Source organism: Syzygium oleosum, unplaced genomic scaffold (genome assembly GCF_021117445.2).
Source record: "Syzygium oleosum isolate NSW1041296 unplaced genomic scaffold, Sole_v2.1 Sole_v2.33, whole genome shotgun sequence".
NCBI lineage: Eukaryota > Viridiplantae > Streptophyta > Magnoliopsida > Myrtales > Myrtaceae > Syzygium > Syzygium oleosum.
Window position 1 is genome coordinate 1,068,973 of NW_026607517.1, and position 16,444 is coordinate 1,085,416.

A 16,444-nucleotide genomic window follows, 5' to 3' on the forward strand; every position below is an offset into this window, starting at 1 on the left:
CAGCGACATTTAAATCTTGAACCAAAGCAGAGCCCTTAGGCTTAGAAGAGGCCTTGCATGGGTTCATATGTTTGGGGGATGGTTTGATGGGTCTTCTTGTTTCGTCATTGATCGTCATATTTACATGGTCATATTTACATGCGTTGCGTCGCTTAGTCGCGTCGAAAGTTCGAATACTCTGTGCTTTGGAAAAAAATTTAAAAAGAATCTATGAACAGAAAAAAAACAACTGTCACACGGACAGGGCCTGGCCTGAAGGGGGTGATGTTTGCACAGATCAGATCGAATGTGATCATATTGGGCCTGGAGTTCCATGGTACAGACAGTCAGGCTCTTCATATTGGCGTTGAAGTTCGTGGGTTCTAGTACTTTGCAAAGCCTTCTCTTCATGGGCTGCGATCTGTTTAGGGTTTCTATATCTCCTTTGGCAAGGCAACTCTCTCCTTCTCCAACGGATACGGAAGTTATCCTTTTGCCTTTTTCTTCATAGGTTTCTCAACAATTCAACCGATGTGATATTGATTTGGTTAAGAAATTGGTCCACCAGTGTGTTGCCTCAGCACTCTCCCAACTTGGACACACACCCTCGGTCTAATCTAATCAGCAAGAGTAGGTACTCGTAGTCGCTGCCATCGCTCGATCATTTTATTAGAGTGAAAACTCGTATGCTTTCATGTCATTATAGGTGACCGATTTATAAAAGCTCAAACCGATAAAAGAAAATATATGTATTTCCATTGCAATTAACATCAGCCATTTTGTCTTATCATAAGGAAGAGGCTTGAATTTCCATATTTAGAGCGATTTTTCTGCTGCAATTAGGGGGAGAGAGTGAGCGTGCATGGGAGTTTTTTACTGGCCATAAGAACCCACCATGTTTTGGGCAGGCGGAGATGGAAAAATTCTTACATGCACCCGATCATGTGAGCCGACTAATGTCAGCCATTAAATATTACGGGCTTCACGTGAAATATACATGTTCTAATGGCTGAAATGGAGTGGGAGTAGGTTCACACGCATCGGCTACGTACGAGGCCTTCTCCGCGAAGACCGAGAAGAAGGGAAAACGATAGACAATTAGCTTTTCTTCAAACACACACTGAACGAACCCACGTGGGCCGGGCCCGATCAAGCGCGACTTGTCCCGCAATTCACCTCCTCCTGCTCCTCTCGCTCCAATCGCGCAATTGCAGCTCAGCCTCACGAACGATACGTTAACCAAGCTGTTCTTGCCCTCCTCGTTCATCGCGATGAAACGCATGATCCAAGTGAAATGGAATAGTATATGCATGTCACGTCTAAATACATACCACCCCATTAACTTACATGAATCCTTCCTCAGACCCACCTCCAAGCCCGCCTCGCCAATATAAAGTGCCCGCGCACGCTCGTCCTCCTCATCATTCACTGCCATCAAAACCAGCTCAAGCTGTCAAGCTCATTCTCATCAACTCCTCCTCCCAAAAAAACAAAGACCAAACCATGAAGCTCCTCTTCGCGTTGCTGCTCTGCTGTCTTATCCTGACCTCCATCTTCATGGAGCCTGCCCTCGCCAAGCCAGGTGAGCCTCCAAGACTACCCACTTTATAATATCGGTGATCTCTGCTCTTGCTAATTAGAGTCGACATTTTGATCCGGGTCTCGTCACCCGAGCGCTAGCTAAGCATACTCAATAAGAAGCGTGTCAATATTCTAAACAGTGTGTACACAAAAGCACTGAGCATTATTCACAATGTAGTTTCTTCATGGTGGTGTGACTGGTGGGGTGATGAATTTGTTTTCTTTCTTTAAGTTTTCTCAATGGTTGGTGCTTGTGCGTAATGTGCAACAGGGTTCTGCGAGAGCAAGTGCAGGGCGAGGTGTGCAAAGGCGAAGAAACAGGTGAGGTGTGAGAAGTACTGCAACATCTGCTGTGCCGAGTGCAAGTGCGTGCCCTCCGGCACTTACGGCAACAAGCACCAGTGCCCTTGTTACCAAAAAATGAGGAACTCCAAGGGCCAGCCCAAATGCCCTTGAGACTTGGTAATTCTTAAGGACAGCTCCTCTTGTCCTCTTCTGTACAAGACACCTTAGCCAGCCAGCTACCCAGTAATATTATGTGCGACTCTCTGAGATGTTGCTCAATAATAACAAGAACAATAAGGACCATGTACTGTCCTTGGTCATTCTACTACGCTGTTGTTGTCACCTCTGTGACTGAGCATTTGTGAAAGTTTAATAGCAGTTTAATTGTGCTGTTTCTCTCTCTCTCTCTCTCTCTCTCTCTCTCTCTCTCTCACACACACACAAGTCTGTACTGTCTCCATTCTAAGCTTCTCTCTTCATTCTTGATTTGCCTACCCAAAATCTTCAAAAAGCACCATTGCTGCTGGCTTTATCTTCTTCATATCGTCCATGTGAATGGTGGGCGACTGTAAATTTGAAATGGTCCCCATATCGCATTCGTCTATAGTCGTATATAATAATGCTGAGAATGAATAAGTGCCATATGTTGGCTACTGCACTTTGATGTCAGAAAATTTTATCAAAGGAAGAAACAACTCCACCGTATACTAGTTTAATCTTTAGATGAGTCGGATTCAATCGTATACATTGAATTTCCTTTCGCACAAATAGAGATTGCTTGATTGTTATCGTCAAGAGAAGATATAGGGAACAACTTTGATTAGACATTACGCCTTATTTGATATGAGGGAGCATCATTATCCCTATTTTCCCTTCTAAGAACACCAAAATAGCCCATTCACGGTTCATACTGCCATGCTGCAAACAGTGCATATATCTAATCTCAACGTTGAAGATAACCAACAAAATATGCTCTCTCTCTCTCTCTCTCTCTCTCTCTCTCTCTCTCTCTCTCTCTCTCTCTCTCTCTCTCTTTTGAGACTGAAGTTCAAAGTCAGTGGAAGAACAACAAAGGAAGCAGCCAGTCGATAAGGTAGCTACCAGGTTGACATGTCCTAGGAACATTCTAGGACCCGGGAAGTTGGCAGGATTATTCCATTAGATGCATGTGCCTGTCATTGGATCTTGTACACTGCTGACACGTGAAAAACTATAAGAAATGGAAGACCATTACTAATCAGCACTACTGCCAATTAACATCTTCATCAAGATTAAAACTGTGGGATTCCCATTCAAGTCGTATTCTTTTCATTTACTTCCACCGTACCATATTATCAAAGTGGCATTCATAGTAAGGAAATTCAGAATTGTCTTTTATTAAATAAAAGCATACAATACGTGACAAATCAGTCAGGAGCTTACGACTATAGATAGTCTGAATTATGCATTTGGTGTTGGGCTCGTGTTTTATTAGGTCATGAATCCGCGGTCAATATGGGTTACCTATTTTGTAATGAAAAAAAAACACTCATACTGTATTCTTAATAAAGCACACGAATTTGTTCCTTGGTTGTAAAGCGGACCACTCACAAGGTTAATAGAAGCTTTTATTATTATTTTTATGTACTTGGGTTCTATTTGTTTTGCAGAAAATGTGACATTTCTGGAAAATATTTTCCAAAAAGTCATTTTCCAGTCTTTGGCTAAAACCTGAAAATGAACTGGAAATTATTTTCCGCCATTTGGTATGAAAAATTTGATTTAATTTTCCTAAATAAACATATACTATTAGGGCGCTAGCAACTTGCGCATGGGTAGCCGAGACACCGAGTACAGGCATTAGAGTCTTAGGTCCGGCCTCAATGGACCCCGACCTGAGCGCTAGGTAACAAGGAATGAGCACCAGGGTCTCGGGCCCAACCTTGACGGACTCGAGCGTGGGCACCAGGGTCTCGGGCCTGGCCTTGATGGACCCAAGCACGGCCTTTGTGGACTCGGGCCAGGGCATTGGGGATCAGAGCTCAAGTATTGGGATCTTGCGCTCGGCCTTTGTGAACTCAAGCCCAAGTACCGGGGCATTGAGAACGGGCACTAATGTTTTGGGCTCGGCCTCGATGGACTTGGGCCCGAGCATCGGGGTCCCAGGCTTGGCCTTCATGGACTCAGGTGCGGGCGCTAAGAATTCGGGCACAAGCAAAGTGGTCATGGGCCCGGCCTCAATGGACCCATGGCAGATTCTCTTTCGTGGGCATTAGCAAGAACAAGGAAACTCGCAAATCAAGCACATGCCACTGACGAACTCGGACAAATCCACACAAACGCCATAACAAAAGCAAAATCAATCAGCTCAGCACAAAGAATTCACCCCTTGTAAAAAACAGGGGTCGTTCTTTTGCCTTTTGGCAAAACAGGGGTCTATGAAGGGCTTGAAGCAGAGACAGCAGCGTCGAAGGGCTAACTATTAATGGCTTATCAACCATCTTCTCATGTGACTTGTCGGTAGAATGAAAAAAGCTTCCCCAGATTGGCAAAGGCACTCTCTCCTTCTCCAACGGATTCGGAAGCCATTCTTTTGCCTTTTCTCAACAATTCAAGCCGAGATGATTTTGATTTGGTTAATAGATTGATCCACAATCGTGTTTCTTAATACTCACGGTCGCAACTAGGGGTGATCGTTAGGTTCGGGGGTCGAAGGGTCCGCTAACTATTAATGGCTTAGACCCTGTTTTCAACCATCTTCGATTCAGGGTCTACCCGATAACCTATTTTTTTTTTTTCTCTGGTTTCAGAAATTTGGAGCAAAATAAACAATCCACAAGCACCTTCTTCCTAAACACCAAAATCCCAACCCATCCCCTCGGAAACTTCTCGAAGTAAAAGAGCGGCTTTGATGAAGGACACGACGGGCGGTGACAACAAATCTAAAGATCCATGTTGTCCCTCTCCAATCCTGCAAATCATCCTCACCAGCCAGGCTATTCAAACACAAGGCTTGGTTAATCAAAGAAGGGGTTTGGTCTAGGGTCATCTCAACTACTTTTTTGGCAAAGGGGAAGATGGGAACATCAGCCACCGTTGCCGATTCACTTCGAGAACAGAACAAAGCACAAGATTTCAAGCGGCGGCAAATAATCCAAGGTCCGGGGTCACCGAAACTCGGACTTAGGCAAGGGGAGAGTATCGAAATACAATATGCGACATGCACGAACATTCTATTCCCTTCCCTTTTCGAGCTCTTTCACCACACTTCCTCGTCACAAGCGATTCGATCGTTCTCGTCTCTTTTCCACATCGATTAGCCATCACACGTAAATGCGCGCTTTAAAAAACAAGGTAGTAGTGGGAGCGGGATCGGGGGGCAGTGAGTGACCTTCGCGGCGGCGTAAGGGTTGGATGAGCCGGGTTATGGCGGCGAGGTGGCGGCGCCGCAGCGATGAGCGGCGACAAGGGGCGACAAGCTGGGTTCCGGCAACGAGCGGCGTTACGGCGACTCAGGTAGCGAGTAGCTGTGGCGATGAGTTGGGTTGCGGCGAGCAGCCGCGGCGACGAGATGCTACGAGCTGGGTTGCGGCGACGAGCTGGGTTGCAGCGACAAGAGGCGACGAGCAGCAGCGGTGATGAGAGGCGAGCAGTCGCAGCGACGAGTTCTCGCGAGCAGACTGAGAAGGGCCAGAAGAAAGGGGACTCGCAAACTGGAAGAGGAGGGAGCGATTGAGAGTAACAAATGCTAGGGTTTTTTTACAGTAACTTACAATCGGTTCTAAAACCAGTCCGGGTGGGTTTTCACTTAGACCCGGGAACCGGACCTGTTCCAACCGGTTCCGAAAAAATAGAACTGTTTCCCGGACCGGTTCAAACAGGAACTGGTTCCCGGACCTGTTTTTCGGGTGGGCCGGTTCGGTTCCCGGGTAAATCCAGTCCGGTTGCACACCCCTAGTCACAACTATCATTCTTCCTATCGTTTTACCAGAATGAAAACTCGTATAGTTTTATATCATTACAAGCGATCGATTTTCAAAACCTCAAATCGTTATAAGAAAATATATGAATTTCCTCTACGATTGACGTCATCCATTTTGTCTTATAAAAATGAAGAGGCTTGAATTTCCTTATTTACAGCAAATTTTCTGCTAGATTTGGGGAGAAAGAGAGAGAACGTGATGTTTTTACAGGCCACTAGAACCTACCATGTTTTTTTTTTGGTAAGTAGAACCTACCATGTTTTGGGCATACGAAAACAAAAAAATTCTTGGGAAAAGTGCTGAATAAGTCCTAAACCTTTTGGGGTAGTGCCAATTTAGTCTTAAACCTATTTTCGGTGCCAATTGAGTCCTAAATCTTTTGATATAGTGCCAATTCAGTCCTTTTGACTGGATTTTACTGACGTGGACGTCGGCTGGCCGGTCACCGACACTGACGTGGATAAAATTTAATAATATTTTAATATTTTTTTGAATTTTTGTTTTCTTCTCCCTCTTCCTTCAACCGCTCGCCGGAGCGGCGACCGGCCGGAGGCCAGAGGCCGGTAAGGTCGACCTCGCCAGCCTCGGGCGAGCCTTGCCATGGCTAGGTGAGCTGGGCGAGGCTCGCCCGGCCCTCGCCATGGCCGGGCGAGGGTCGACCTCGCCCAGCCGCCGGCGAGGCTCGCTCGACCCTCGCCGAGGTCGCGAGCCGGGCGAGGCGGATTCGGCGAGGCTGGGCCTCGCCCCCAGGCGAGGCTCGACCTCGCCGGATCCGCGAGGTCCGGCCTCGCCATGGCCGGGCGAGGTCGACCTCGCCCGGCCTCACGGCCTCCGGCAGTCGCCGCTGGCATAGCGGTTGAAGGAAGAGGGAGAAGAAAAAAAAATTCAAAAAAATATTATTAAATTTTATCCACGTCAGCGCCGGTGACCGGTCGCCGGTGGGCCGACGTCCACATCAGTGAAATCCGGCCAAAATGACTGAATTGGCACTATATCAAAAGGTTTAGGACTCAATTGGCACAAAAAATAGGTTTATGACTAAATTAGCACCACCCCAAAAGGTTTAGGACTTATTCAGCACTTTTCCCAAAAATTCTCCTATGTACCCAATTATGTGAGCCCACTAAGGTTGCGTTTTACAATCATTTTGCCAAAGGCCTTTGGCCCTTTAATCTAAAGGCCATTGGTCAAAAGTTAAGGTGTTTGGTAAATTGTTTTGGAGAGTTTTGGGAAAATGCATTGTATTTTTGAAATCCTTTATCTCAAGGCGAATCCGTAGGAGCTTTGAGATTTACCATTTTCAAAATGCTAATAAATTTATTTTTTCAATTTCGCCATCGCTAATATTTCGAAATTCTAGATATGCCCTCATCACCTCACGCGACATCATCGACAATGCCAAATTTGGTGCTGGCGAGCCTCGCCTAAGGTCATGCGACCCCGTGCGGCTCTCGTATGAAGTCATGCGACCTTAGACGAGGGCCGCCGATGCCAGATTTGGCTCACCAGCAGCCTAAGTCCTTCGTTGGGGTTTTTTTTTTAATTAGCAAAAGTCCTTCAAATTAGTTGGTTTCAACTTCTCAATATACACTTTTAAATTACACTTTACCAAATATCATTTTTATTTTTAAGAACCCATTTTAATCTAAAGTCCTTTGCAATTCCCAAAAGTTTTCCACCCCACTAAACGCATCCTCAAATCAGCCATTTGATACACAGAAACCATTCCAACAAATCTTCTTCCCACCCTAAATCCAGTACCCTACTTCCATTCTAAATCCTCACCCTTTTCTTATCTTCTACATTTTATCCCTGAATCATAATTCTGAGCATCCTCTGTTTACTTCAACCACTCTTCACCCGTTATTACAACCCTTTACTGAAAATCTCCAGCCCACTTCATGGAGGAGTCAGAGGAGTCTGAAATTCGTCTTGCTGCCTTGTGTAAGAGACTAGGAGGACTGTGGTCGAAGAGGAAGATTAAAGCAGTGGATGAGGCGATTTCTGCAGAAAAGATAAAGGAATGTCAGTTATCTTTAATCGGCCAACTCTACCAAAACCCTAAGATAAACATTCAGGCATTTCAGAATACAATGCGTAGGGTTTGGAAAATGGAGAATGTGGAAATATCTCTGATCGCCCCAGGCATCTTTGAGTTTCGATTCTGGTCGGAAACGGATAGAGATAAGGTTCTCGAGCAAGGCCCTTGGTCTTTTGCGAATCATCTACTCTTGCTCAAATCGTGGGAGTCGGACACTCCTCCTGCTTGTTACAACTTTAAGTCGTGCACGTTTTGGGTCCATATACATGGATTGCCGACAGAATGGATCTCCGAGAGTGTCATAGAAAAAGTGGCAGAAGAAATAGGTATTGTTTCAGATATTAAAATTGAAACCAGGGGGTATACAGCCTACAAAGTAGGAAAGGCAAGAGTTTCTGTGGACATCTCGGCTCCTCTTTTACCGGGATCGATGTTTAGCAACAGGGGGAAGAAGTTGTGGCTGGACTTTAGGTACGAAAGACTCCCTCACTATTGTTATTCATGCGGAAGATTGGGACATTATGCACAACATTGTGGAGAAGTTCCTTTCACCGAAGACCGTTTTGCAAATAGGAAAGAATTACCCTTTGGTTCATGGTTAAAGGCGGAGGCAAACGAATTCAGCCCCTACTGGGATCTATTTTATGGAAAGAAGATAGAAGAACTAATGGAAGAAGATGTTATACCTGAGACACCAGAGAATTCAAGGCAGCTAGTGGTGTATGAGGGTACTCCGGAGATGGAAAGCAGCAGTAGTGCCGCCGCAAAGGGCAAGAAAGTCATGATGGAGGAAATAATTAGGGAAGACATTGACAAGACAATGCTGGATCCTGCATCAGAATTGCAAGGTGGCACAGGGGTACTTTTAGCTTGTAACCAGCAAGGACCATTGGTTGTCGAGAAACTGAAAAAATGCAAAGGTCACAAGGCTAACATGAGTAAGAAGCAGAAGAGGTATTCCCCATATAAATTGCAGCTATCTAGCAAAGAGGCGTTAGATGAGAAGCGGTTATTGGACACTCCCATCCAGACTATGGAAGAAGCTCAAATTCGGGCTTTGGTGGCTAGCCCTAATAAGCCACCGGGATACAAATGAGGTTAATCTGTTGGAATTGTCAGGGGTTGGGCTCACCCCTGACAATTCAGGCTATTCGAGCCCTCGTGGCTCAAGAAAAGCCCGCTATCCTGTTCTTAATGGAGACGAAAAATAAAGAAGACGTCGTTAAAAGAATGCAGCGAAAATTACAGTTTCGAGAATGCTTCATAGTGAACCCAATTGGCTTGGCTGGGGGATTAGCAGTATTTTGGAATGAACAAGTTACTATTTCTATTGACTCTAGCTCCACATATTTTGTTGATGTGCTTTGTGTTATGGGAGAGAACAAACAGAAAATGCGTATTACCTTCGTCCATGCACCTACTGATTTTCAAGACAGATTAAGACTGTGGGACAGAATCCAACAAATTAGTCGCTTAAACCGAGATCCTTGGCTGTGTGTTGGAGATTTTAATGAGATCCTGTATCACTGGGAGAAAGTTGGGAAGAGATTGGCAGAGAATTACAGAAGTAAAGCCTTCCACGACTTTTTGGATGCTTGCGCTCTTATGGATTTAGAAAGCAAGGGTTGTACGTATACCTGGGCCAATAATAGAGAAGGGGAAGCTTTGGTTAAGGAGAGACTGGATAGAGCGGTGTGCAACATAGACTGGAGGGTTTCTTACCCTAATGCGGAGGCATTTGCGTTACCTGCTATTGGGTCGGATCATAGCCCAATTTTATTGAATCTGTTTCCGGAGTATGGTAAACGAAAAAAGGAATTCAAATTTGAAGTATTTTGGATCGAAGATGAGGAGTATGGGCAGATAGTATCAGACTCTTGGAATTCTTTTCAAGGAGAGTCAGTGGCTTTATCAGTTAGATTGACAAAGGTGGCTGACAAGTTGGTTGGGTGGAGTAAGAGGAGGTTTTCAAATGCTGAAAAACAAATTTCGTTGTTGAAAAAAGAGATACAAGAGATTACAAATAGTCCAAACCTAAACTTTGATAAAGAAAGGTTGAATTGGCTGAAAATGGAAGTGGAAAGATTGTGGAGACAAGAGGAGGTTTATTGGGGAATGAGATCCAGGATTAATTGGCTTAAATGGGGGGACAAAAACACGAAATATTTCCATGCAACTACAGTGCAGAGGAGGCAGCGAAACAAAATAGCAATGCTGAAAAATGAAAATGATGAATGGATTCGAGAGCCCAACCAGTTGAAACACATGACAGTCAACTATTTCAAAGAGCTATACACTACAACAGGGGCTCGAGATTTCAAACCAGTACTCGATCAGATCCCATGCTTAATAAGTGAAGAGGTCAACCAGGATTTAACCAGGGAAGTAACTCTTGAGGAGGTTACTAAGGCAACCTTCCAGCTAGGTGCCTTAAAGGCCCCCGGACCAGATGGCTTGAGTGGAAAATTTTTTCAATATCACTGGAAGGACATCCAAAATGAAGTATTCAGGGAGGTAAGACTTTTGTTTAGTTCAGGAAATCTTAACCCTGAATTAAATAAAACCTTTATTACCCTCGTTCCTAAAGTTCTAATCAGTTTCGCCCTATAAGCTTGTGCAATTTCGCTTACAAAATCATTTCAAAAGTTATGGCTAATAGATTGAAACCGTGGCTCCCGAAATTCATAGCCAAGGAGCAAAGCGCCTTTGTTAGTGAGCGACAAATTCAAGACAATATATTGATAGTACAGGAGGTACTCCATCAGTTACGAATTCGAAAGAGAAAAAAGAAATTCCATGCAGTGCTCAAATTAGACATGAAAAAGGCGTATGACCGGGTGGAATGGGATTTTCTGGAAGCGAGTATGCTGAGAATGGGATTCTGCGAAACATGGGTCTCCTGGATTATGAAATGTGTCTCCACAGTCTCATACAGTGTTAAAATGAATGGGGACCCTTTACCTACCTTTCATCCTACTAGAGGAATAAGGCAAGGTGACCCCCTTTCTCCCTACCTCTTCATCATTATGGCTAATGTGCTATCTGTTTTGCTGCAAACAGAGGTGGGAAATGGAAGTATCAAAGGGATCAAATTAAACCACTTCTGCCCAACTTTATCTCACCTACTTTTTGCGGATGATTTAATACTCTTCCTTGCAGGAAAGATTGTTGAGTGTCAAAATGTAGCAGCGGTTCTAAATCAATACTGTTTTGCGTCTGGACAAGCACTAAATCTGAACAAGTCAGGTATGTTTTTCAGTAAAGACTGCCCAAGGGAATTGAGAAGCAATATGACATACGAGCTGAGAGTTCCTGAGATAGAGAAGACAGGGAAGTATTTGGGAATACCATCCGACTGGGGCTGCTCAAAAAAACAAATGTTTGCTTGGATCCTCGATAGAGTCAATAAGAAACTGGAAGGTTGGAAAGAAAATTTCTTATCTAAGGCAGGGAAAGAAATCCTCCTTAAAACAGTGGTGCAGGCTCTACGCAAAGATGCAATGTCCATATTCAAAATCCCCCTATCCATTTGTCGAACTATTGAAAGGAAAATTGCACTTTCTGGTGGAAAAATTCGAAAACGGGAGGGGGTTACACTGGAAAAACTGGGACACTCTTAAAGCAAGAAAGGATGAAGGTGGCCTAGGTTTTCGAGACTTAATTACATTTAATGAGGCAATGTTGGGGCGACAGGCATGGAGACTAATCCAGAATCCATACTCTCTCTGGAGTCGGCTTTTTAAAGGATTGTATTATCCTCATACAGATTTATTACATGCAAAAAAAGGTTCAAGTCCCTCATGGGGATGGCGAAGCTTGATTTTAGGCCGTAATGTAATCAGTCAGTCAATTCGATGGGTGGTTGGAAATGGTGAGAAAATCAACATAAGGGAAGATAAGTGGCTGTCAAGAGGCTTCATTGGAGGGCCTGCGAACAGAGAGGATCCAACTCGGGTATCCGAACTAATGGTCAGGGAGGAAGCCAAATGGAATGAAAACAGGGTGAGAGAGGTGTTTGACTTTGAAACAACCCAGGAAATTTTAGCCATTCCCATTAACCCCCAACTTCCAGAGGACAAATTGGTGTGGACACCAACCAAAACAGGGCAGTTCACAGTGAAGAGTGCGTATAACAACATCAAAGCACAAAAAGAAACACCAAATCAGAATCAAGCTTCAACGTCGTACCAAACCCCCAGAGAATTATGGAATAGAATTTGGAAGGCAAAATTACAACCCAAAATCAGATTTTTTCTTTGGCAAGTTTGCCAAAACGCCCTCGCAACTAAGGAGAATCTGGTTCGAAGACGGATCATACCTGAAGCCACTTGCTTGATATGTCAACAGCATCCAGAATCCATAGAGCATCTGTTTCTGCTATGCCCCTGGACTCAGCAAATATGGAACAACCCATCAGTAAATATTGAAGTTGATAGGTACGCAGTGACTCGGATAGAGGAATGGTTGCTGAATTTTAAACATACCTCTGTATCCTTTGAGCTCCTTGCTTTATTATTATGGCAGATTTGGAAATCTCGGAACGACTTGGTATTCAGAGCTCATAAGTTAAACCCCCAACACATCGTCATCTCAGCCATTGCCACGGAGAAAAACCTCAGCAAATGGTCAGAGAAAACGAATGGAAAACTGCAAACACAGAAAGAATTACCTCCGATTTGGACCCCTCCTCCTCGGGGTGATTAAAATTAACGTAGATGGGTCTTTTGTTGCCGAAACAAGGGAAGGGGCCATTGCGTGTGTATGTCGAGACAAGGGGTATCTTGATAGATGGGTTTGCTCGATCGGTATGCGGCTTCGGCGATTGGGCGGAGGCGCGCTGTACTTGAAGCCCTAAAACATTTTGAAGCAAAAAGTGAACGAAGATCGTGTTAGAGACAGATCGCGATCGGGTGGAGATGATGAGCGAGGAGCAGATCAAGTGAGTTGGGAAGCTTATGCATTGATCACCGAAGCCCAGGCCCGCGCAAAGCTATTCAGCAATTTAAAGATGACCCATTGCCGAAGAGAAAGTAATCAAGTTGCGGATTGGGTCGCCAAAGCCCACCGTAATAAATATTTACCGGTTAATTGGATCGCTTATCCCCCTACTTGTCTTTTGGAATTGCTTTGTTCTGAAGCCTGTATATTGTCGCAAACTTTTACTTGAATGAGTATAAGATATAATGTTTGCTGACCAAAAAAAAAAAAATCAGCCATTAAATATTACGGGCCCCCATGTAAATCCCACGTGATCTAATGGCTGAAATAGAATAAGGTTCACGGCTTTGCTCCCCGCAAAGGACCAAGTAGAAGGCAAAAACGTTTGTGAGACAAATAGCTTTTTCGTCAGAGACGCACTGCGCGAACCACGTGGGCGGGGCCCGATCCAGCGCGACTTGACTTGTCCCACAAATCACCTCCTCCTACTCCACTCGCGGCAATTGCAACTCAACCTCACCGACGATTTCATTAACCAAGCTGTTCCTTGCCTTCCTCGTTCATCGCGAAGGAAACGCATGATCCAAGTGAAATAGTATAGTAAAAATAGTAATGTCACGTCTAAATACATATCGCTGCATTAACTCGCATGAATCGTTCCTCAGACCCCACCTCCAATCCCACCTCGCCAATATAAGTGCCATCAAAACCAGCTCAAGCTCATTCTCATCAACTCCTCCTCCTCCTCCTCCTCCCAAAAGAAGCAGAAGACCAAACCATGAAGCTCCTCTTCGCATTGTTGCTGTGCTCTCTTCTCCTGACCTCCATCTTCATGGAGCCTGCCCTCGCCGCCCCAAGTGAGCCTCCAAAACTACCCGCTTTATAATCTTGGCGATCTCTGCTCTTGCTTGTTATGGTCGACATTGCGATCCGGGACTCGTCACCTGAGCGCTAGCTAAGCATGCTCAATAAGAAGTGTGTCGATATTCTAAGCAGTGTGTACACAAAAGCACTGAGCATTATTCACAATGTAGTTTCTTCATGGTGGTGTGACTGGTCAGGTGATGAATTTGTTTTCTTTCTTTAAGTGTTCTCAATGGGTTAGTGCCTGCGCGTAATGTGTAACAGGGTTCTGCGAGAGCAAGTGCAGGGCGAGGTGTGCGAAGGCGAAGGTGAAGGCGAGGTGCGCGAAGTTCTGCAACATCTGCTGCGCCGAGTGCAAGTGCGTGCCCTCCGGCACTTACGGCAACAAGCACCAGTGTCCTTGTTACAAAAAAATGAAGAACTCCAAGGGCAAGCCCAAGTGCCCTTGAGACTTAGTAATTCTTAAGGGCAGCTCCTCTTGTCCTCTTCTGTACAAAGACACCTTAGCCAGCTAGCTACCCAGTAGTATTATGTGGGACTCTCTGTGATGTTGCTCAATAATATCGAGAATAAGAAGGGCCGTGTACTGTCCTTGGTCATTGTACTGTACTGTTGTAGTCACCTCTGTGACTGAGTATTTGTGAAAGTTTAATAGCAGTTTAATTATGCTGTCTCTCTCTCTCTCTCTCTCTCTCTCTCTCTCTCTCTCTCTCTCTCACACACACACACACACACACACACACACACACACAACTCTGTACTGTCTCCATTCTAAGCTTCTCACTTCATTGTTGATTTGCCCTACCCAAAATCTTCCAAAAGCACCATTGCTGCTGGCCTTATCTTCTTCATACCGTTCTTGTGATGGTGGATGACTGTAGATTTGAAGTGGTCACCACAGCGCCGTTCGTCTCTTGTCGTATATAATAATGCTGAGAATGAAAAAGTAGCCATATGTACTGTACTTTTTTTTTTTTGGTCAAAGGAAGAAACATTTCCGTGGTATATCTTTAGACGAGTCGAATTCAACTATATGCATTGAATTTCCTTTCGCACAAATAAAGATCGGTTGATTGTTATCGTCAAGGGAAGATGTAGGAAACAACTTCGATCAAACGTTACGCCTTGTATGATACAACGGGGCATCATTATCCATGTTTTCCTTCTAAGAACACCAAAATAGCCGGGTTCACACCGCCATACTGTAAACACTGCATATATCTGATCTCAACGTTGAAGATAACCTACAAACTCTCTCTCTCTCTCTCTCTCTCTCTCTCTCTCTCTCTCTCTCTCTCTCTCTCTCTCTCTCTCTCTCTCTCTCTCTGTTTTGAGACTGAAGTTCAAAGTCGATGGACGAACAACAAAAGAGACAGCCAGTGCCTAGGCACTTGCTAGGACTAGGGAAGTTGGCTAGGATCATCCCATTGCATGCATGTGCCTCTCATTGGATCTTGTACACTGCTGACACGTAAAAAACATTAAAGAATGGAAAACCAATACTAATTACCGTTAAGTGCCAGCTAACATCTTCATCAAGATTAAGGTAGTAGGGTTTCCCATGCAAGTCGTATTCTTTTCATTTACTGCCACTATACCATATTATGAAAGTGGCATTAATCCTAAGGAGATCCAAAATTGTCTCTTATTAAGAAAAAGCATAAGACACAATAACAGATTGGTCATGTGCTTACAACTATAGAAAGTCGGAAATATGCATCTGGCATTGTGCTCGTGTTTTATTAGGTTATGAGTCCGCTGTCGATCCGCTTATGATGGGTTACCTTTATTGTAATGAAAAAACACTCGTGTCGTATCCTTAATAAAGCACGCGAATTCATCCCTTAATTATGAAGCAGATTGCTCACAAGATTAATCGAAGCTTTTATTATTAGTTTTATGTACTTAGACCTGAATTACAAACGAAGGCTCTAGAATCCCTATAGGCACGCCACGACCATGTATGCACATGATCTTCCTCTTCAACCTTTTTCTATGTTTGCAGTTGCTATAAATGTGGCTTTGGTTTTTGAAACTTCTCAATTTTTTTACATTGGTGTCTAATCAGCAGGGGATGCCGGGTCAGCGTCATTTATTGAATTTTTAACATTAATTAGTATTTTTGTTCATGAGTTGACCAGGAATTGCGATAATTTAAGGGTTGTGGATCTCGACAGAGACGCAAAACCCTCTTTTATTGCACTCGCAATTGATTTATTAGGGTTTTACTCATGGAAAGCACCGAAAATTATGCAATCAATTCTAAACATATTATAAGAATGTCAATTCAATTTTAAACTTTTTAATTTTGTCAGGTTTATTATAAACCTTTACGTAGAAATTACTGCACGGGTGGCTATTTCTTTAGGCGCGCACTCTTCCTCTCGCAAAAGGTTGAGTGTTCGAATCCCGGGCGCCGCGGGGACAACATTGGCACGTGTGTGGTGGGTAGCACGTGTCGCCCCGGGGTTTACTCCCGGTGTCAGCCGACGTGCGGAGGTTCACTGGGTTACCAAAAAAAAAAAAAAAACCTTTACGTGAAATTTTATTATAATCCTTTTGATCAATTTTCATCGGGAATTGTTGATGCGGCAATATGCTACACAGGACAACCGATGATGACTAGACTGTCAAGTCGGCAATTCTGGCGAAAATTGATTAAAGAACTAAATTGACAAAATTGAAAAGTTTAGGACTAAATTAACATCCGTACAATAAGTTTAAAACTAATTAGATAATTTTCTCTGCGGAAAGCACACTGTATTTCATGTGAGTCGGAGAAGATGAAAAAGGA

At 44.1% G+C, this 16,444-nt stretch overlaps 3 protein-coding genes across 3 annotated transcripts; 2 read left to right on the forward strand and 1 right to left on the reverse strand.

The window, feature by feature from the left end:
- The first annotated feature begins 1,208 nt into the window (after window positions 1-1,208).
- Window positions 1,209-2,231, forward strand: LOC115692746 (snakin-1-like). The gene is made up of 2 exons (XM_030619705.2): window positions 1,209-1,561; window positions 1,832-2,231. Exons 1-2 carry the CDS (start codon window positions 1,327-1,329, stop codon window positions 2,014-2,016), a joined length of 420 nt encoding a protein of 139 aa, XP_030475565.2. The 5' UTR covers window positions 1,209-1,326; the 3' UTR covers window positions 2,017-2,231.
- A 5,361-nt stretch (window positions 2,232-7,592) lies between these two features.
- LOC130135453 (uncharacterized) lies at window positions 7,593-12,522 on the reverse strand. The gene is made up of 4 exons (XM_056304757.1): window positions 12,333-12,522; window positions 12,167-12,233; window positions 8,535-8,752; window positions 7,593-7,811 (listed from the first exon to the last, which is right to left on the reverse strand). The coding sequence occupies exons 2-4, from the start codon at window positions 12,214-12,216 to the stop codon at window positions 7,684-7,686; spliced, it is 396 nt and encodes a 131-aa protein (XP_056160732.1). The 5' UTR covers window positions 12,217-12,233; window positions 12,333-12,522; the 3' UTR covers window positions 7,593-7,683.
- A 793-nt stretch (window positions 12,523-13,315) lies between these two features.
- On the forward strand, window positions 13,316-14,316 carry LOC115669490 (peamaclein-like). Its single transcript, XM_030590691.2, has 2 exons — window positions 13,316-13,643; window positions 13,915-14,316. Exons 1-2 carry the CDS (start codon window positions 13,565-13,567, stop codon window positions 14,097-14,099), a joined length of 264 nt encoding a protein of 87 aa, XP_030446551.2. The 5' UTR covers window positions 13,316-13,564; the 3' UTR covers window positions 14,100-14,316.
- The last annotated feature ends 2,128 nt before the right edge of the window (window positions 14,317-16,444 follow it).